The sequence below is a fragment of the Acanthochromis polyacanthus genome, chromosome 11 (assembly GCF_021347895.1).
Source record: "Acanthochromis polyacanthus isolate Apoly-LR-REF ecotype Palm Island chromosome 11, KAUST_Apoly_ChrSc, whole genome shotgun sequence".
In the NCBI taxonomy this organism is placed as follows: domain Eukaryota; kingdom Metazoa; phylum Chordata; class Actinopteri; family Pomacentridae; genus Acanthochromis; species Acanthochromis polyacanthus.
In genome coordinates, this window is record NC_067123.1 from 32,308,233 (window position 1) to 32,331,170 (window position 22,938).

At 41.1% G+C, this 22,938-nt stretch overlaps 1 protein-coding gene across 2 annotated transcripts; it reads left to right on the forward strand.

The window, feature by feature from the left end:
- The first annotated feature begins 125 nt into the window (after positions 1 to 125).
- On the forward strand, positions 126 to 16,289 carry lrrc69 (leucine rich repeat containing 69). 2 transcript variants are annotated; one of them, XM_022209676.2, is made up of 9 exons: positions 126 to 1,117; positions 1,251 to 1,377; positions 1,458 to 1,530; positions 3,162 to 3,357; positions 3,534 to 3,605; positions 3,700 to 3,801; positions 3,921 to 4,100; positions 4,299 to 4,423; positions 13,278 to 16,289. In XM_022209676.2, the coding sequence occupies exons 1-8, from the start codon at positions 923 to 925 to the stop codon at positions 4,404 to 4,406; spliced, it is 1,053 nt and encodes a 350-aa protein (XP_022065368.2). In that variant the 5' UTR covers positions 126 to 922; the 3' UTR covers positions 4,407 to 4,423; positions 13,278 to 16,289. The 2 variants fall into 2 exon arrangements, with proteins under 2 accessions (XP_022065368.2, XP_051811841.1); XM_051955881.1 differs by having other exon boundaries at positions 15,083 to 16,289.
- Positions 16,290 to 22,938: the final 6,649 nt, after the last annotated feature.

Sequence of the window (22,938 nt, forward strand, 5' to 3'; positions counted from 1 at the left end):
CCTTGTTCTGTCTCTCTTTATTCAGTTTCGTTCAGTTTATTGGCATGAAGCTCAAGTGGGGAAAATTGCCAAAGCATCAAGTACAATATGACATCACAGAACAAACAAAATACATGCATCTGTATATTAAATTATCTCGTAAATGAGTGAAAATGCAGAGTGTGAGCTGTGAGGAGATCGATGGTGTAGACCTTATTATCTTTAGATTTCATTTTAGTTTGATCAGAGAGTGAATCAAGATCTCGCTTCTCTCTCTTATCTTTTCATAATTTAATTTGAAACCACCAGGTTGCACAGTAACCTGATGGTTAGCACTGTTGCCTCACAGTTAGAAGATCCCTGGTTTGCGTCCCAACCTGGACCTGGGATCTTTCTATGTGGAGTTTGCATGTTCTCCCTGTGCATTTGTGGATTTTCTCCCGGTACTCTGGCTTCCTCCTACAGTTCAAAAACATGCAGAGGTTAATTGGTCATTCTAAATTGTACATAGGTGTGAATGTGAATGCGCTTGTTAAAATTTTCCAAGCTTTTTTTTTGTTGTCATTTTGATGATTATGGCTTAGCTTTCTGATTGTGAAAATTAGAAATCCACTATCTCAAATTATTGGAATGTTCCCTAAGATTAATGTGGTTGTGTGTACAAATCTGCATGGTGTTATACTGTTGAATAGTGAAATATTTAAATATTTTGATACATAAGTAACAATTATAGATTTTTTTAAATAGAAAAATGCTTGAAACTTCCAGGTGTCATGTTTCTAGTTTTTGATGTATCATTAGAAAATGTAACATTAAACATAAAGTCCATTTATCCTAATGGAAACCTCCTGCAGGTCTCAGCTCTGACCACTAGAGGCCGCTAAATGCTTACGTGTTGTCGCCATAGAAACTCAGCGAAATAGACTCGACTTTGCTTGATGAAATGGCCAAACCAGAGTTAGTAGTTAAAAAGTCGGTGGTTAGAGCCTTGTATGGCGGAGCAACTTCTTTAAATTTAAGTTCTCAGAGGATAAAGGACGTTCCCAAATGTGTTTCCAGGTTAACGAAGCTGTCGGTCCTCCTGTTGAACAACAACTCCATCAGCCGCCTCCCCGTCGAGCTGCTCTCTCTGCGACAAGTGAGTCTCCTCCGTTTGTTTGCTCGGAAGCTCTTCTGTTTGCTGGAAAATTGCCAAAAATGGAGCACTCGAAATGTTTAACGCATCATTCAGATTTGTGATTAAATACTTCTCCTTCCACAATGCCTGCAAGCTGGCTGAACTGAATTTGGGAAATAATGACTTGGAGGAGGTCCCCGCTGTGTTGGGCCATCTGGAGTCCTTGAAAAAACTCTACCTGTTCAGCAACCAAATTACTGTAGTGCCACCTGAAGTGATAGGTGGGTTCTGACTGTTTTGCATGATTAACACGAAACTTGAAGCCTTTTCTGCTGCTGAAGCTGATATCCGTGTTTTACAGGTGGCTTGGAGAACCTCGTTGTCCTCAATTTGAACCACAACCTCATTCAAAGACTCCCACCAGAGATTAAAAGGTACATTAGTCACTTCCGGTTCTGAAAAAGACAACTTCCGGTTTTGAAAAAGACAACTAGTTTAATATCTGTATATGTAAAGCTAATTCAACCAAATTGCAGAATGTACTCCATACGCTCATATAATTTTTATTTTTCCAAAGCAGTCAGTCCAGTAAAGGGTAAATGTGCTCTTGCATATTGTAAATGGATCAGTACTATTTTGCACATTGTCACTTACCTTTGTTTGCTTGACTTCCAAAATTAAGCATCATTATGAAATTAACAGAAGCCACAGATGGACTGCAGAGACTGATGCTGGTCCATAATCACGCATTTTGACTTCACTGTTCCTTAGTCCTGAGTCCATCCACATGTGAAATTTGGACAGCTGTCCTCTCAGTTTTTGAGTCTATTGACCACTAGTTTCTCTGAGGCCTGACAGATATGAGGAAAATGTGTAATTTAAATTTTTCTGATTGCTATTGTGATTTAATTTGTGACATAGTTTTTGAAAAGTCAATGTGATGTCGCAGAAACACAACGAGGATAGCGTGAGCTTTTAAACTATTGATGTGACCGTTTAAACCCTGGGTAAAATGTGCTGCATAATCCACATCCTTAATTGCAGCCTTTGAGAATTTCTAATTGCACTGTTTAAAATCACGATTTTGATTTTCTAGTCGTCTTGTAAACTCTCCCAGGGAACAGCTGGTTTGCAGTAGATAATCTACGCCAGAGAGTAAGTTTGCAAATATTACTGGTCTTACACAGAACTGATGCTAGACCTAATCGAATTTCCCTTTGGGGATAAATAAAGTTCTTGTATTCTATTGTAATGTAATCAGTGATGTCAAAGATGGATTCAAGATGAGGCAAATGAGGTGTTTCAGCCAGACATGAGTTTATTTTAAGCAGACGTTTAGAATAATGCATCTAATTTTTACAATGAAAAATGCCGAGAAGTTATGTGACAATTCTCAGCACATGTTTACAAACCAACTTTAGCGAAGCAAATGTGCGAGGAACAGATGAGAAAGGGAATTTTTGAAGAAATGGTTCTGCATAAACCTAACAAATCTAACCTATGAAGGTGGTGAGTTCAAGCCAGAGACAGTGTAGTGTGGGTGATAAGATAAGCTATACATTGATTCTTCAGTGGGCAAATTGGCACTCTACAGCAGCTGGATAACAGAAACAAGACAAGACAAATACAAAAGTAGACTAAAGATTAAAATTAAAATAGAATCAAGGCTGTGTACACTATTTGCATGTACAGATATGGAATTATGGATGGTTGTACCCAAACTGTTTACCAGTGGTGTGTAGAATTCTGTTTAAAAGGTATGAAGAGTAACAGCGATTGCACTTGCTAAGTTATAAAGAGGAAACGTTGTGTTATTTCACTCGAAGAGCTGTAAAGAAAAGCTGTGTTACATCAACCTTCACTATCCTTAGAAAAAAAATGATTGCAGCACACTATTGAATGACGCACACCAGAGGGGATTTAGAGGAAGGTGTGTGCAATGCTTACTGAAAAATAAATAGGTATATATGTTGTATACCTGCACATGTGCACTCAAGGACACAACTGAGATAAAATAATACACATCTGTATCAAAAACACATATGCCAACCGTTTTTCCCTTCAGCTTGACTAAACTTCAACACCTCAGTGTGCTGGACAATAATCTGGAGGAAGTTCCAGTTGAGATTGGTTACCTTGCTTCGTTGTCTGAGATAAACCTGACCTCCAACAAGCTGTCTCAGCTTCCTCAGCAGCTGTACCAGTGCAAAGAACTGACAAAGCTGTATGCAGCCAGAAACAAGCTGGCCAGCCTACCAGAGGTGGGTATTCATTTTTTCTGATTGTGGTCAGAAATTGGATTGGCCACTTTGCTTCATACTTTGCATTGTATAGATAAATCAACAGCTGTAATTGCACGTTGTAATTTCACTTCTACCTTGACACTGGAAAAAGTAAGCTGGCTGTTTAACTAACACTTCCCTGACATTTCATCCAGGGAATCCAGGCACTGGAAAAACTTCAAGTTTTGGATGTTGCTGGGAACAACTTGACCATGTTCCCCATCAAGGTACAGTATACACTATTACCTCACTGGTGTTGTAGTTACATCTAAAAAGTCTAGAAATGCAACATCACTTTCTGTCTTGGGCAACACTGTCTAGTTCCACCTGATGTCCCTGAAGGAACTGTACTGTGAAGGCAACAGGTTTGCACAGTGTGAGCCGATGCTGTCTGTGCAGGACGCTGAGGTGCTGTCATTAAAGGTAAGTGAAGGCAACACATAAAAACAACAGCAAACATATTCATCAGTCACTATCAAATACAAGTTTTGTTTCCCAAACTGCTGTAATGATGTATTTGTGTCTTCCTTGTGTCCCTCTAGGAACTAGTTGCCAGATTTGTTTTGCAGGAGGACAGGAACAGGTTCTCTCTGATCCACAGGATGCTTCCTCGCTACCCATCCCTGGCTGCCCTGCTGGCCTGTGGCAGCTGTTGTGCAGTCTGCCTGGGCCCCTTCCTTACCACCTGGCTGGAATGTGTGCATTTTGTAAGACTCAAGAAGGTCGGGTGAATGTTTTTTTGTTGTTTTTTTTGCCAACTATTATTGCACAAGTTGTCCCTTTAACAGTGTAAATTAGACAATATGAAGTGACACCTTGTACATATATGGCTTCATTAGTATGTAATATTGCACTAAAATAGCATAAATATGCAGTGAATTGTGTAATTAAATGTTCTTTGTTGTGTTTATGTGTTACAGGACATGAAAATGAAGACTTTGCTGACTGTCCCGGTGCGCGCTCTCGTCTGTTCATATAAGTGCTTTAACAGAGAGGGACACTCCTTCTATGGCGTTGCTACAAGATAATACAAATTCATTAAAAGGTACTATTTATGATCTCACTTACTATCCTGTCTAGTTAGCTTTAACTAAAACCGAGGCACAGATCTTTTAATGCACAAATATGCAATGAATCTCACCAAGACGGTGCATTTATGGCAGTAGTCTGACTTGTTTATGTGGCATTTTCAAATTTTTCTCCTTCAAAATTTTTCTAACTGACATCGGACTCTGTAGTCACTAGGTGGCAGCAAGTGAACATGGTAATTTGTGCATTTTGTAGGCCCTCTGTGCTTTACACAGGCCTCAGCTGATATACAGAAAATGCATGCTTGATGCCAAATACAGTGTTCATAACAAAAAATCTGATAGTAGAACAAATGTTACTGCAGCTGGATGCAAGATGGTTTTAGAAGATGACATTGTTTACATGATTTACTCAAAACCTTTGTATGTGGATACCTATATTTACTACACCTGCTTATTTTTCACATTGATTTTCAGTGCAGGCATGTAATATATCACTCCTAATCCTATAGAGAATTTCACCAGGTTTGTTCAACATAAACCCTATATGATCATTGTATTTAGCTACTGAATACTTTTTTAATGTGAATGATACAAGTATCTCCAACATATTTTAACTGGTTATCTATAGAGGTCGTCTTTCCTTGTCAGTGCTGATCAAACTGCTCTCTGACGCTGCCCCATCTCTATCTCCATCTCCAGCCAGTGGCATCTGTTCCAACCTGCCAGACAAGAGAAAGATAGAGAGAGGGAGGGATAGAGAGAACTTAATTTCTAGCAAATTAATTTCCCATCCACGCCTCCAGAGCTTACTAGCTCGCTCGCTAGCTGCTGCGGCCGCTGCTGCGTGTGTCTGCTGAGTCGGAGCCTTATGCATAATGCATCAGGTTTAATTGCAAACCCAGAAACTAATGACTTTGGACTGGTTAACAGCAGGGGAGCCATACATCTCGAGCAAACTGAATGAAAAATCAGCTCAGAGGAGAGAAAAAAAGGAGCCTAGCCCCTAATTGATGAATAATTGAAGCGGCGAGCTACAGGGCATAATTGTGACATTTTGTTTCAATCAATTTCCAAGTGGTGTGGGCGAAAGTGCACTTAAAGGGAAAAAGCAGTGACAATGAATGAGAAAGAAAGAGAGAGATAGAGAGAGAGAGAGAGCGGATGGTGGCGGAAATGGACGTTGTGTCTTCAGTCATTGCAATGACATTTTCTGGGGCAAAAGACTGGACTCGACGAAATTACTTTTCTCTCTATCTCGCTCTCACTTTGTAGGTTTTCTGTCAAACTCCTGCAAAGCCATTGTGAGGTCACTTTTTCCTCCCAGCCAGTGGGTCCATTTTCTTTTTAAAAAAAATTAATTTCTATTGTTCATTTTCACTTACCTTATTCACTTTTAAAAAGAAAGAAAGAAAAGTGAAGCTGCTTAAGTGAATATGTTTGGGTTTTCGGCAAAGCATGAAATTCTTTTCTCAGTGGCCTTAGTTAGTTGACTGTCAGAGTAGGAGGGCATATGGCCAAGTCAGCCGTTGCTAAACATCCCACCAGTGTAACTCGGACTTCTTGGCACAGAGCGGACAAAGCCAGGGGCAGACGAAAGAGAAGCAGTCAGGGTCACTGGGATCACAACAGCATATGAGCTCATGCATTTGCCTTGCATAGTAAGAATTTTGATTTAACTTTCAATAGACTCCATAAAGGATAGCTGTATCTTATGTTTGCAACATGTAGCACGGGCAAACTCCGCTAAAAGAGACTCAACTCCTGCAGTATTACTATCAGCACCAACAACAGAACTTTTTCTCCAAAAGTTCAACCATCATTTTAATGAAATTTGCATTCGGATTTTTAGACCAACAAGCAAAGTTATGCAAACAAATGTTGCTCTACCCCTGAGTATTCACACTGGATATCATCATATTGCCTATTTAGTCCAGCTCTGGTTTATTATAAATACACAGCGCTTCACAGGAAAATTTTACATGGTTACATCACTACTGAGTCTGCTCTCCTGCCTCTGGCACTGGAAGAGAACTCTATGTTCACAAATCTACTAAACTTTTTTTTAAAGATGTAATTACCATTGCTACGATAACACATTTTGTTCTCGGGTGAATTTTACAATGAATGATACATAACCTCCCAGAATATTCATTGGATTTACATAACGGCGATTTCAGTTCAGAAATTAGTGTATATGGACGTAGCAGTTAAATAGGTCATTTCATTCTTCTGGCACCATACTAGTGGGTGAAAGGCCAGCAGTGTGCGTCTTCTTGCGGGCAGCAGATGTTGGGTCCTGCAGCTGTGGAGCAGCGGTGAGGGCGGCGGCACAAGCTCAGTGGCCTCGGGACTCGTCTGTTAGTCGGTCTGGTGTCTGGTGTCTGGTGTCAAGCTTTCTGCATGTATTCACGCGCACCTCTTCAACAGAAAACACAATCACTTCACTCTCTCTGCATTGATGGGCGCATCATCACAACAATGCTGCCCCCATCGCTTTGTTTCCACTGTGTTGTTTCACAAAACACACAGTCACACACCCCCACGTGTGCGCAGACTCACTTTTTCCATATCACTGAGCTGTCCCTTATGATTGCCACATTTTGTGTGTGTGTGTGTGTGTGCAGATTGTTTCTTAAAACCGTGCGCAGCTTGATTGACGTGTATGGAAATGAGAAGGTTGCATCCTCAAAGGAGACACCATACGGATGGGAGCAGCACACTGACGAGAGGCATCTACAAAAGGCGCTTGTAAATTCCTGACATGCCTAACATATGTTAATGAGCCATTCTCTCACTCTGATATAATTACTGCGAGGGGATATTGCCTTTGGTGGAAATATCTGTCTCGCATGGCATGGCTACCTCGTGGGGGTGAAAAAAAAGTAAAGAATGATAAAGTAGCGGGTGCATAAATTCTCATTTACCATGCTTGGAGGTAAAGAGACTGATGTTGGCAAATTCACTCAGGATGATATATTGGGGAGAAGGCACCTTGGGTTCATTACATACTTCTTTTGTTAAAGCGCTTTTCGGCAGTCTTGTGTCGTTTGTTAGGGGGTATTTAGTCTGTCTTGTCATTTGGAGCATTTACTTGGGATGTCTTTGTAGGAGTCTGTGCTTCAGCTCACATTGTGTCTTGGGGCTGGAATGCCATAAGATATGTAAGCTTAGCACAGAAGATGGGATGTGGGTTGCTTTGATATTATCTCCTTGTCTCTGTATTATCAAGTGTCTGCATTTTTTGCCGAGATGTAATACCTCGTTTATTACACTATTGTGCTTAAACAAGTATTTCCATTAACGAACACATTTGAGTGCGATGTGTCTGCTGCAGCACATTCAGTCATTTTTCGAGATCCATCAAAGCCATGATTGCGGTCTTCACCTCCGAAGAATGATTAGACACCGGCTCACCCTGATTCCTCCTTTTCTCTCCTCGGGGCAACAGCAGCGGTTCTATTAAAATGAGGAGCATTGATTGCTGAAGTAGGGGCCTTGTGACTGGGGAGAGAGAAAAACAGCCATTCGATAGCGAGCGGTAGACCAGTGTCATAGCCAGGAGTGTGCACCACTCCAATCAGTGGAATCTATTGTGGTGCATTGCTGCCCATGACAGATCTTGGTATCGAGCCACTGGCAGAGTACCAGAGTATTGTCTGGTTGACGGCTGCACAATCAATTCTGCTGTGTTGCTAATGACAGCGGGCACTAGGGGGCAGTGTGATTCTCCGCTGGCGCCCGAGCAGATGGGAAAGAGATGCACTGATGCACAGCACACTGAGATATGCCTGATGAATCTAAGAGATAGAGCAGCTAATAAAAGCAAGAACAATGAGCCGTTATTGAAATTCAAAGCTTAATTGAAATGAAAGCATTCAAAGACATGTTTGACTATTAAATCTAATAACTGCGACCAAAGATTCCTCGGTGAAAAAGGTGAAAGTTTCCTCGCACTCATTGTTGCATATCAAGAGAAAATAAGATGACAAAGACACCAGATGTACAAGACAATAACTGTACAATCTTTTTATCAAAATCGACACAATGCGACAAAAGATCCTCCTTGATATAGATTAGAAAGTAAGAAGAAATGATCTAGACGAGCCGGACTTGAAGTGCACCAGACTATGAAAGATGCTGCAAAACAAAGCCGTCTAATAATCTTGCTTCCTCGCAGTCTCTTTTATTTTTTCTTCCTTTTTCACATCCTAATACAGTTCATAAATAACAGTCTACAAGCGAGTAAACTGTCTTGTCCTTTGAGGTTACAAGGAAGTGAAGCCATTACTGAACCATTCCTCATTAGGGGGAGTTTTGAGACAAGACCCGACCGTCAGGCCAGCTCCTTCTCTCTGGCAGTTCTGGGTCACCACCAACCGCACGGCAAAAACACCATTATCGGGCTACATTTGTTGCAGAAATAAGACACAAAAAATACCCCTGCTGCAACTTCAAAAGAACAAATAAATCTTTAATCTTGAGTGTCTTTGAATCTCTTCGAAAGTTTCCTCGGGTTTGGTAATAACAGGGACTGTGGAGAGGGACGGAGAGTGTTTCTGTTTGTTCGGGAGAGAGCGACTGTTTATTTATTTGGGGAACAAAACTGGAGGGAAATGAGGCTGAGAGAGATGTAGATGCTGCATTATATCTTTTGATGTGTCTTCAGATAGTTCAGATAGATGTGAAATCGGGTGATGCGCGTTTTGATGCTGTCGTTTCGTTAAAAAAAAGAGCTATTTTGTACTTTCTTGTATATTATCCTCATTTGATTCATTATTCAAAACAATCTGGCAAATGATTTCAGGCTGTCAGACACACAGCGACAAACACGCTGGGTTGACCGTAGGAAGTCTTTCAGTTCCAGCTCCGCTCCACTCCATCATCAATGTGATTGACAGCGCACAATCTGAGAAGCCAGTTTTGAGGTCATGCGATGGCCAGTGGAGCATGGCCGGTATAACGGAGCGGCAGGCGGGTGGGACACCAGGTAGCAGCATCTGGTCTCTGGGTTTTTCTAGAACACACACTGCCTGTGGCGCTGCAGGCTTGGCTGGCCCAACATCTGTCTGTGGTGTACAGGCCGGCTGGATGAGCAGACCCACAACCCAGCCAAGCAGCCAAATGTACGTCCTGAACACATGAATGTCCTTCAGGAATATGTGGGTTAATGTCTCTGTTATCTCAGTCAGACTTTGCTGTATTATTTCTTTTCCCAAAGCTGCCGTCGTTCTTCGTTCCCCAGTAATCCCTGAAGATACAGTAAAGACCACATCCTCCAAAGTTCCATGTTTGTTAATGCCTCCTTTCCTCGTGTAGCAAATGCATTGCCTCTTGTGAATGTGAACATTTTGTGCATATTTGAACTACATATTTGCCTTTGTTTTTACAGTAAGATGCCTTGCACACTCTTTATTGAATAATTTTACACAATCCGGAAATATGGAAAGGTATTTTTGCTGCTCAGCTCTATTTTCTAAATATCTCACCAACGTTTTCCTTTTCAAGGACAACAAATGTGCACACAGACTTTTATCGTTTGAATTCATAGAAGGTGCAGTAAACAAAAAAGAAATAAAATCAATACTCAGTGTGGCCATCCTTGTACACTGTTTTTCAAGGTACTTGGCAGGTATGTTGTTCAAACCATCTTAGAGAATTTAACTTGTGACAGTTCTGAGGATTTAGGTTGTTTCAGTATCTTCTTTCATTGCATGTTAACTTAGACTGACTCTGTGTTGTTGAGATGCGGACCGGTATTTAGTGTTGTTGCTCAAGATAGTTTTTTATGTCTCTACCTGGACATTGTCGTGCTGCAGAATAAATTAGGGACCAATCAGATGCCTACTTGATGGTGATGGATGATGGATATGAATCTAAACATCTGGATTGACTTCACTTTCGTACATGATTGTTTATTGTAACATTTCTTCAAGAGTCTACAGCCATGCTAGCACCTTTGTGAGGCTCTGGTGCTTTTGAGCCAAATGCTGGTTAGCATGCTCACTCTGACAGCTACTGATGCTCAGTTGATGATACTTACAGCATGAACTTTCTCTGTTTAGCATGTAAATACCAAAACATAGTCTTCTTTAGCTCTAAATTACAAATTAAAACTAAGACTGATGAGGATACCATTAGCTTTGCAGCTATTTGCTCATTATAAACTACACTGAATGAATTAACATTTTGACCAGATCATGCTGCTAAATTTCAAAAAAGGACCACCAGAATTAGTAGGATTCATCTTCTGTGGACCATCAATATCTGTACAAAACTTCCATCCAAAAGTTACTTTATTACAGACCCAAGTGTAGCCCACTGACTTATCCCCTACTGACTGACAAAAGCTTCGTCCACATGTTTTAAATATCACCATCCTGCTTAATGGTTCCAACTCCATGTTCGCCTTTCATTTCAACAGACTTAAGATTCATAGGTTACAGAAGCGTAGGCTGCAGAAAGAGTTTAGTATTTCTGTTCTCAGAATGACAAGGACCTGCTGTGAAACAAGAGGCAGTCATCGTAACCTCGCCAGGATAATTGAAGAAACTCTGCAGTCACTATCATGTCAATCAAGCATTCATGTGCTGTCTCCCTGTGAAGAGGGGTAAACATTTCCAAGATAATTAGAAGAGAGTTCAATTTGACAAAAAGCAACCATTTACATGTGGCTTTAATGAATCCAAAACATTCTTTACAGGACATTATGTTTCTGTAATTAGCACACGTGCTGAAATTACTGAGAAAAAGAAGTGGTAAAGTCCTCAGGAGAAGCTACAATTACTTTACACGCTGTCGCAGGTGCATTCATGACTTATTTAATGTAAAGCCTAGTTTACCTTTTTCATTTGCTGTATTACTTCATCTGAGCGACGTCGATGGGAGTGAAAACAACAAAAACACCATAACGGCACAACACTTCACACAGCTCAGGCCAACAGAAAAGAGCAGCATGAAGCATCACGCCCGCTTGCCCCCTTCTAATCCAGCCTTGCCGACAACAGATGGCCATCTCTCCCACAATGCCATGCGGTCGCAGATGTCAACAGAAGAGGTGACAAACACTCTGCAGGTGTCTGTCCCTCTGCATCCGCGGCGTGTGTGCGCGCACGACCGTTTGTGTGTGTGTACAATGGGGGGACAAAGAGCATCTTTCTTGCGGAGAGACGAGTGTGTAATTGATAGCAGAGGACAACCTGCAGGAAGGAAGTGCCATCCTACGCTAAATGGATGGGTTGGCACAGTCTGGCACAAACTGTTGGGACAGATGCAATGGAAGTCAACATTACTCATCGTGGAATCTTATATCAATATGTCGAGGATCTCAGAAATGATGGAGGAGGCGTTGTTTATAAAAGCTCAAAGATCTGTGCGGTCACCGATATTTACGAATCAACAATGTGCTGATGCTGCGCGTGATGTGGAGATTGCATTCTGCCTGATAATCAGATTCTGCACAAGTTCTGCAACACTATACAACAAACAGCAAATATATATATATATATACTGCATCACAGCATAATTTCATGCCTCTGTGTTGGACCGCTTTTGAGTGCACTGTGCAATCTGTTCCCTTTCCCTGTGTGCCGGCCAAGCCAGGTGTGTTGGTTGGCAGGGGCCAGCAGAACCAGGTGAGCAAGCTGCTGGCCAGGTGCCCTCCAGAGGCTCGCTAGACTGACCAGATACCAGATGGCTTCGTAGCACCAGCAGGCAGACAAGTACACACATACACGAGAATATGCACACACACAGTTGTTCATCCAAGTGGACCTACTCGCTCATATTTCACATATACAGGCGCACTGATGTGCACAGTAAAATGGGGAGCATTAGGAGACATTGCAGCCCTCCAGTGAGTTTGGAAGTGAAATGCTTAATGTGCTTTTACTGTACTTCTCTCCCAGTGGCCGAGGTAGAACTCGTGCACAACACGGCGATATACAGCTCTCCCCCACCTCAGAGCTCACATAAATGTCACTCACGAAGTCGAAAGCTGGACTAAATCAGGAGGAATTTCCACCTTTATGGGTCTCCAGTTTTGGTGCTTAAGAAATATTTGGCACGCGATTCGAGCTACTAATGGAAACTTTTGCTACAGTTTGTGGAGACGTTACACTTTTCGAAACACGGGCCTCTTAACGGTGGAGACGTTTGTGTATTTAATGCTATATTGTGAAAAGCATGCTCTAATCGGGATACGCAAAGATGGGCTGCACAGTGGTGGACTGCTTAGCACTTTCACATTGCAGCAAAAAGATCCCTGGTTCGAGTCCCAGCCTGAGCCCGGGATCTTTCTGCATAGAGTTTGCATGTTCTCCCTGTGCTTTCGTGGGTTTTCTCAGGGCACTCTGGATTCCTCCCACCGTCCAAAAATATGCTGAGGTTAATTGGTTACTCTAAATTGCCCGTAGGTGTGAATGTGAGTGTGATTGTTTGTCTGTATATGTAGCCCTGCGACTGACTGGCGACCTGTCCAGGGTGTCCCCTGCCTTCGTCAGCTGGGATAGGCTCCAGCACCCCCCACGACCCTAGTGAGGATAAAGCAGTGTATAGAGAAAGGATGGATGGATGTATGCAAAGATTTCAAAACTGCTTGAGCATCATTTTTAAATTCTATAATCACTTACCTGTATCTAAATTATCACTCTTCAAAGTAGCTCATGAGCAACTATTAGTTTAGTCCCCCCCGATATGCACACCATCACTGATGTGGGTCTTTTAAAATCACAACTCAACACCTTCCTGTTTAAAGTGGCTTTTCATACCTAGCTGCATGGTGACATTTTATTACCTTTGTTTCTTTTAGCTGTCATATTTTAGTGCTGTTTTATTGCTGTTTATTTTATTGTTTTATTGTATATTTTACAGGCTGCACAGTGGCGTGGAGGTGAGCACTTATTGCCTTGCAGCTAGAGGATCCATGGTTCGCGCGTCCTGTTTTAAGTTAGTGTATTGTTTTTAAGTTATTTTCTTGTTTTTTTTTACTGTGAAACACTTTCGTCACCCTTTGGGCTGTTGTAAAGGGCTACAGAAATAAACTTTGATTGATTGGTTGATTCACCCAGTAGCCACAAGCCTTTCTTTTTAATTACATGCAGGTCCTTTAAGGTTACTGTATGTAGAGGGATATTTGCATACCAGTACTCAATCACAACTAGCCTCGCTGCTCCTCCATTTCCACATAACCACCCATGCCAGTAATAGACTGATTTGGATTCAGGGGAGGCTAATCTAGAGCTCTGAGTCTCAGCCCAAACCCGATTAGTCTGACTCTTTGGGTTTGATTCAGGATATAATTCCCTCGGGGTCAAATTAGGTCAAGTCATGCCAGATCTTTCCTTTGTTCACCTTATTGAAGGGGAATCCTCTACAGTTAAAAAAAGCATAGCTTTTACTTCACTGACACAGGTCATTTTAAAATCATTTGCAAAGTAAGTCAAGGCTGAAATGACATATTATGGTAAAGTGCAGTCCAGGTCAGGTTAAAACTCCAGATATCCACACCAGGTCGAGCAGGGCTATTTCAGTCCAGAGTTTTAAAACTTTAATGTATTCCATTTACTCTTCTACCTTCCCGGCAGGTCCCCCATATCTGACAAGACCTGACAGCTTTTGAAGCTAAAAACACTGCAATACCTCTATAGGTTAATACAGTCTCAAGAAGCTGTTTAAACTCAGAACAAATTCCAACCAAGCTCATAGTAGCAGCTACTTGGGTGTATTAACACAGTTGTGTCTGAGACCTGAATACATACATGTCATGTATGATATTCAGCCTCCATACAGTAACAATGACAGCCATTTCTTCCGCATTAGCTGAAGGTTCATAAATCACATCGTGGGCTCGGCCTGCAGAAGACGGATCGGCCATCTGTAAATATTTATTCAGCATCTCTATAATTAAACAGAGCCAATGCATCATGTCAGGCATACATGTCTGATGATAGCGGCTCACACACAGTGCTTGAATAATACAGTGGGGAACAGCTTGGTCAAACATTTGTTGGAGATCCGAGTGAGAGACGGCGAGACAGACAGAGAGAGAGAAAGAGCAATGAAGTGACGGAGGATAGATGAGTCCAACATCTTAGACTAGTAAAGGGTGGGCTGATGAATGCAAGATGCCATTTGACAGAGTGATAGTGGAAAAGAAATGAACAGATAAAATGATAAACAGGAGATGTTGCAGAGGAAAAAAAGACCAGCTGAGAAAGATGAGCAGCGTGAAAAGATGAATCCAGCACGTCAGAGGACAGAAAGGCAAAGCTAGACTAAGTGAGGAGGTCCTTTGGAGTAAACAGTTTCATGATGGTCTGTCAGAAGCTGTTTGACCTAGTGGCTCCCTATGATAGAGTTTCACGTCTCTGTGGAGGAGATGAAATACTAATTTACTTCTCCCTCTGCGTATTTGGAGGAAAGTGAAAGTTGTATACCGATGGGATCTTCCATGGTGATAAAAGTATGAGAGCTGTGTGTGGGAGACGGGAGAGGAAAAGATGTTTGACTAAGCCGCGACATTTGTAAATCTCATTAAAAGGATTCTGAAGCACAAGTGAACTAAGTTTAGCATTTTAGAGGTGGTTGAGTGGCACAAAAAGTAACAACAGGTAAATTCTGAGTAGAGTTGGACAAATAATATTGACTGTGTTTCTGATTTTTGTCTGTAATTGCAGGTATATGAGAGGCTATGGACCCCTTCTACAAAAAAAAATGTCACTCTAAATTTTCCTCTCAGCATTTTTGCTTAAATCAAGTTTAGAACATTAAACATTTACAACACTGTGATGAAAATAGAGTCAAAATGTATCTCGGATGTTCTGCCTTGACACTGTGCTGTATGTCACAGAGCTGCTGCAAAAACAACTTTTGGCAACTACAAGGAAAAGAGGAGACTCCAAAAATATTTTTCATCTGACTTTTGTTGTTTTGATCATCAAGTAAAATACTATATTGTTCAGTTCAATATACCTGTGACTAAATGTTTTGTTCCCTTTGTAGACACTCTGTGATCTGTAAAGTGTGTGTTCATGTTTTGTAAATAGGATAATTCCTTTAATGTGAACATTTTCAGAATGTACTTTTTTGCACTTGTTTGTGGTTATTTATAGGTTGTTATGCTGTGATTTTACTGGTGCGGCCCACTTGAAATCAGTTTGGGCTGAATGTGGTAAACATCACTGCACATGTTGTCCGATTTCACAGGAATGACAAATATCACATGTACTGTACAGTAATGAGCAGACAAGATTTTGATGTATTGATATATGTTGTTGGTATGTTTAGAGGGCAAAGCAACTTTAGAACTGTTTAGTTGGAGTTTTGAGCAAAACCAAAAAAATATCGATTATAATCAGCTATATCACATGAAAAATCTTCATCTGGTTTCCCATTGAGCTAAGTAGGAAAACACTCAATCCTTTACTTCATGGACCCATCAAGCTGCGAACACCTAACAATGCTTACTCACTTAGCAGAAACGGAGTGACACAAGCCACGGGAGTCCTTTTACTTGCTTTCTATTAAATGCAGCTTTAACATTCACTTATCCCTGGTTTTATTTTACATCATCCGGCATGTTAAAACAATGTTGACTGTAGATTTAAATGCAGAAGTTATTGGATTCAATATGGACATCTGGAACAGTGTTTGAAATTGTTAGAAATAGAAAATAGTGGGAAAATTAGTTTATTTTGTCGTCAATCAACAATACTGTGGTTCTGTGTTCCTTGTTAATATACATTTAAACAGGAAGATCAAACTGGATCTGGAAAAACCTGTACAATAGATGTCATTTTTTAGTTTTTTTTTAAGTATCTAAGTTTTTCATGATTTGTCTGTATTTGTCCCCATAACAATAAATGTCTGCTGCTGCTCCACATGCGGATGTGTTCTACGTATGTGTCTGTCTGAGTGCAGTATGTTTATTAGTATGCCGCTTGTGTCTGGATTTAAATCCATATGGGAGCTGCCATTTCTGATCTGAGACATTTCACGCAGCTATAGAACAACGTTGCAACCTCTGCTGGTCCCCTGACAACAAACCCCGGACAATCTTCATCCATCTTCCCTCCCTCTCGCACCAATCAAATTTGTGTGCCATGGGAGCGCTGAGAAGTCCCATGTATATTTCAACAAAATATCTCAGCCAATCTGCATTGCAAAACTCCGAGGAATGTGACATTTAGAATGAAAAATTGATTCCACAAACAAACCGTTGGCAGATAAATTGCTTTTAATCAAGATGCGGGCTTGACGTGCCTGCAGTGCTTCTATCACATTTTAACGTTTTTATTAATACATTACATTGGAATAAATTAATTTTAGATCGTCCACCGGGACAGCCTCATTAAGTATTCCAATATAAATATTCTATTGACGCTCACGTGTTTTTCTCAACTTTTGTCAACTCTGAAACATTTTTTTTTTATGACAAACAGAAGTAAAATGGCACACTGGAGATAGGAAGTGAGTAATGTAGGTGCTGTTAGCTTCTCCACAGGAAGCAAGCTTTCAAAGAACTACAGGTCATCTCTGTGGAATATTCACTTTGACTGCAGCATGTATTAGACAGTTTTTGTCTCTATAGTGTATTCTTTACAAAGGAAAAATGAACTCAGTCAATGTTATCCGTGAGATGAAGAGAAAACACCTTCAGTTTGATGACTGTAAACAAATCTACCTTTGAAAAAGAAGGGAACCAGGAGGAATTATTCATTTTAACGAATTCAGCCAATGAAAACAAAACACAAATGGGACTAATGAAGGACATCTTAATTAAAGAACAAATGCTCAGACATTGAAAGGCGTAAGTTTTGTTTCTTTATTTAAAAAAATGAAAAAATTGTGCACAACGTTTTAGAAGACCAGAATCAGACTAGGATGGAGGGCAAATTGTGTTTGGTGTTTAAAAATTCCCTGTCCTTGCAAACCTTGTAAACCTTGGGAATACTTCTTCCTTTTTAGCATTCTGTCTTAGCTTGTCTGTGATAGTTGTGATGCACCCAAGGCATGAAGTTTATTTCAGATTAAAGACTACGATTAAAGACGGGCACAAAGCAGCAGCTCCATCCTGAAGCTCGGTCATTTACTTTTATTTGCTTTAATCCACAACACAACTCACACCAGGTCCTTTAGCTTCCTGCAAGCTAAACGCACACACACACAGACATGCACACACACACACATACACACCACATGTGCCCCCTCAGAGAGATGGATGGCATACGTTCTGATCTCTCTCCTATAGGCCAGCATCCAGGTGCAGAACAGCTGGGGAAGTCAGGGGGAGATGGTGCTGGGTGAGGACCAGCGATGGGTGGATGGAAGCGGGGCCGCGGGATGTAAAGGATGCTCAGGTGCAAGCTATAAATTTCCTCAGGAGTGCTCTCGGTGCTCATGGCTTCTCCTTGCCTGTCCAAGACAGCAGTACTAATCTCTGCGTTGCTCAGCCCAGGTTTATCACGTGCACTCGCTCATAGTTAGTTTTTTTCTCCGTCCTCCGAGCATAAACTCTCTGCTGTCCTTCTTGACGGACAAGAGTTGAGAGGAGAATGAAGGATGGGAATGAAAGAGCAAAAGGAACACCCTCCATCAAAAAAGAGAATGATCTGGAAAGTAGCGTGTTGTTCGAAGGAAAAAACGTTTCTGCTGATTTATATTCTTGCTTTGAATTTGGAAAGATACATCACAAGCACTCAGTAGCCACATGCTCTCCTAATGTTCAATACGGCCAACAGTCTGTCACTTCCACAGTCTGATATATGGCTCGTGATTTAGCTCAAAGTATGCAGCTAATGTTTAATCACGAATTCTATGTGCCTACAGTGCAGAAAGAGTTATTAGCTTGACTGGTCTATTTCTATAGCAGCAGGGAAACACACTGCTGCTCTTTGTGCTGCACGTTAACAGAAAGGTTTATTTATTGCTGTTCAGGTGGAAAGTTTGAATAAAGCTGTGTAATGTGGAGAGTTAAAGGAAATATTTTTTTGTTGAGGTCACAGACAGAGAAAATACTCAATGACTGAACTTTCCCGTTCGTCATGATGACATATATTGATGATTTTCTGCACACCACAGATAATAATGTTACCTTTTTACATTTATTTAAGGCTCTGACATTTTAAGAAATTCTACTGCTTTGCGTTATCCATTTGAATATCTTTTTTAAGCTTATAATAATCTTACACTGTGTCACAATCATGAAAGAATATAATTTGGTTACTTAAATTTATGACTTTTTGAGTTGAAGCAGTTGGCAGAATAATTGATTAGTCCTTCAGCAAAAAAAAGGGAAAAAATTAATGAGCAGCAGTTTTGTTACCTGATTAGTAACGATATCAATATCAAAATGTTTCTCTGTTTTATATCATTGCAAACTAATACATTTGGTTTTGGGCTGTTGTTTGGACCAAACAGGACATTTGAAAATGTCACTTGAATTTTTTGAAATTGTAACAGACATTGATCATTATTTTCTCACCTCCATCAGATTAAACAATTAATTAAAGAAAGATAACGGCAAAAATAAGGATGAAAATGATTGCTAGTCGTATTTAATTAAATTAATCATGCATGTTTTCTTGGATGTAAGGACGTCTCCGTCAAGGTTAATCTCCATACAGACCGATTCATCTCTGATCAGCCTAACTGGGAGGATAAAACACTATTTTTCAACTGTCCATATGTTGCAGGGTTTATACGAGGCTCCATGCGGCGTCTATAGGTGAAGTCTGTGTGATATTTGAATGGTATGGGATGGATCCACTGAGCTGGAAACAGTGGGGTTCAGGATGACTGATGGACTGTGGTGTCCCGTTGTGTGTCATGGTAAACTGTTTTCGGATGTGATTTGGCTCAGTGGGTTTAGAGTGGAACAGGATGGGTTGAAAGAGGAAATACAACACGAGCGCCAACGTTGCCGCGAGGATCATAGAGATCTGCAGGAATCAGCTGATGTGGATGTTTTGCACAGTCAGAGTGAAGTTTTCCACCGAACACTACATTGTGCAGGATAAACACGATGACACGTACCAGCTTGTTTAAACTTCCAAATGTGATCTTAATTTGGAGTTTAATTCAGGCTGTGTTGAACGGAAAATGAAATAGAAGACAAGACAAGATACACACATGACGCAATCACGGGAATACCAAAACTGTAACTAAACCTTTTCCGTATCAATACGAACGTCTTACATCAACGCTTCCATTGAGACCACACAAGGCAGCAAACCCACATCCACTTTGACCAGAGTCATGTGTGGGTACTGTATCTCAGCGTGTCATCCATCATGTGTAGGCAGTAGACTGTGTGTTTGGCCTCAGCTTCTCATTCAGCCCTCATTAGCCATCAATCACCTCCTCTCTACTGGCTGCCTGCATGGGAAGAGACCTCCTGACTTCACATCCTAGCAAGATGTTCACTTTGGCACTTAAACACTCACCCACACACACACACACATATACACTCTCTCTCTCTCTCTCTTTCTCTCTCTCTCTCTCTCTCTCTCTCTCTCTCACACACACACACACATGCAAAAGACTAAGAACATATACTCGCTCACCCCATGAAGTCAATGTCAAATATGGACGCTCAGTGAAATGCGCACTTATTGCGAGGTTAGTCGCTGTGAGATTGCGGAGCTGCTGGAAGGTCTGCCAGTTCTTGAAGTTAAATAGCTTGTTTATCCTGCACAGTTCAATGAGGATTTGAAAATGTCAAGGGGAGTCCTTAGTCACTGCTATAAGCACTGCGAAAGGGCAGCAATTTTCAATGTTTAAATTGTTTCTGAGTTATTTTTAATTGTGAAGTCTATGGATTCCCATCTGATTTTGTGCTAGAAAGCATTTTCAGAAGTTATGGTTTCCAAGTTTATGAGATTCTCTTTATCGTTTGGCAATTACATCACACAGAAAGTTATAAAATTGACAGTATTGATTTTCTTTCAGTTATTAAACCCTTAAAATCTAATTTTTGTGTATCAAAACTTGAATCTTTAGATTTCTTTGTGATCAAAATTTCCTCCTTTAGAATTTCAATTTTTCAATTCAATTTTATCAACCACGGCTGATGTGTACGTCAACGGGGTTACTGCATTCGCTTCGGTATCTGGCTGGCTGGGTAAGTATGTATGTGTGTATGTCCGTTCAGATATCTCTGCAAGCGCTGAAGTCAGGATAATCAAACTTGGCACTGAAGATCAGTCTAAGGTCCCCTGCTCACTTGTGGAGTTAGAGGCCAGCAGATCAAGGTCAAGGTCACAGGGGTCACTTACCACATTTCTTGCATATTGCATAATTTGTATAGGAAGGGATATACGTAGGATGATCAAAATTGATACAGAGTATTATGCATGGGCATGGTTCTGCCATCTACTGAGGACTTGTCTAGTTTATATAGCGCCAATTAAAATTCAAATTGTCTCAAGACGCTTTACAGAACCCATATGTCTGAACCATCAGAGCCCTAAAACGACAGTGGCAAGAAAAAAACTCCCTTTTAACGGAAAGAAACCTTGAGCAGAACTCAGGTTATATCTGGGGATCCATCTGCTGTTGGTCGGCGTAGGTTTGTTCTCTATGAAACCTGCGAAGTCCAAATCCTTGTTTCAGATTCTGTCAATGGTACACTACAGTTTCGAAGGGAGAACATTCAGCCATAGCGTTGACTTCTTATTCCGCTTGTGATATATTCCAGCATATAAAAACCCCATATGGAGATTTTGACAAGGTAAAATACGTGATTTTCACTAGAGGAGGGCCTTTAAACATTTGTATAGGTTTATGTGAAAGCCCAAAAACAGCACTTAGATGTAACAGTGTGTTTAACATCCGAATGTGATTTCAATTTGCTGCTCTATTCAAGCTGTTTTTCTCCACACTCAACAAGCGTGTTTGTGCCGCTGTGAATGTGCATTTCCATTTGTGTGAAACAACTGTGGCTGTTTCAACTAGAACAACTGCACGCTGGATTACAGGAGGCTGCCCCGGTTAAGGGTGAGATTGGAGGAGGTGGGATGGAGTGTAAAGAAAAGGAGGAAGAGGGTTTTTTTCCTTATGATGAGTTCTTTTGCTGAGTTTTCACTGTTCCCCAGGGGCATGAGGAAGCTTTGTGTGTTGTTTTTTTTCCCTCTACTTCACCTGCTGGGCAGAGTATGGAGGCCATTACTTGACGTTGATATCTGCAGAGGCTTTTGTTCTCGTCCTCTATACGCTACAGCTGAATACACTGTACTGCTGAGGAGATGTGAGGCTTCAGAGTAGAGTGTTTGTGTTGTGTGTGCATGCTTTGGTGAGATTTTGTCTCAGAAAAGAGACATTGAATCTGAAGGAGAGGTGATTTGGCAGTTGAACATATACATCAAGCTCTTAGTAAGGTTAAGAGGTCAAAAATGTGACTCAAAGGTCAACATTAATGAGATAAGGCCGATTATGAGATAAACATCAACAATATAAAACAACTGTTCACAACTGAACAACTGGACAGCATGAGGATCATCTTGCTGAGAGGATAATAGGAGTAATAATAAGCATGTTTTCTTGAATCTCTCCATCGGTTGTGCTAACTACCCCTAATGCAGGACTTCCCTCAGTCAAATTGGTTTAGTGGGTCACAGCTTCAGGTTTGCAGTTATTTGCTTTCCCTGAGTCATAAATCATTTTGAACTTTGATATTTGCAGGGCATTAGTTTTTTTTTTTTTAAAACAAATGTCACCGATAAAAAGAAAGCCTCATATCCTTTACCCTCTGACTTCCTCGCTCTCCCTCTCTTGTCTCCAGCTCCTCAACTCCTATCTCGTCAGGCAGCTCTGCTCATTCATCTCTGCCCCCCTGTCTCTTTTGTATTTTTCCTTCTCCCAGCCACTGTTTTGCTTGTGCGAGTCTGAGCGAGAGGGAGACAGATAGAGAGGGAGACAGAGAAAGGCCTGACACATGGGCCCAGTTCCTTAATAATGTCATTCGTTGTGAACGCTATTAGCAGATTACCCTTGGCCCAGGGCAGCCTAGCCATGTGCAGGAACTAGATAACCTTGTGTTCGGTAATTTAATATCAACACTTCCCCTCTTTTCTTACCACGCTTTACAACACACAAATACCCTGCTTGTCCCCTCCGGTCCTATTTCTTGAACAGAGAGGGAGGGAGAGAGTGAGAGAGAGAGAGGGGAGAGAGAGGCAGGATTACAAGATAGTGACTTCTTGAAGATTCCTTTTCCCTCCACTGAGGAGTGTGGCAAATCGCCCCTTGTCCATGGATGTGAGAAAATACATAAACAGGCTTATGGTGAAAATTCCATCAGATTTAATGCAGTGAATTTAGCTCAGCACAACATCAAAGGAGCCGCCCATCTCTTAAAAAGCCCTTGATGGGGTAATGTCATTTTTTCCCCCCTCCTAGTTCTTCTTCCTCGCGGGCTATCATAGACCTACCATTTACCACATATCAGGCCAATATGAAAAGCGCAGAGGAAATTTCCTGTCACACAGTTTGATTTTGTGAGAGCGGGTGGAGGGGAGGCAGGGAGGAAGAGATC

Excerpts from the sequence above, each read along its gene's own strand:
- lrrc69 (XM_022209676.2), top strand. The coding sequence starts at position 923 with ATGGCCAAACCAGAGTTAGTAGTTAAAAAGTCGGTGGTTAGAGCCTTG. Across the intron at positions 3,802-3,920 it reads CTGAGGTGCTGTCATTAAAG|GAACTAGTTGCCAGATTTGT; the intron begins GTAAGTGAAGGC and ends GTGTCCCTCTAG. Across the intron at positions 4,101-4,298 it reads ATTTTGTAAGACTCAAGAAG|GACATGAAAATGAAGACTTT; the intron begins GTCGGGTGAATG and ends TATGTGTTACAG.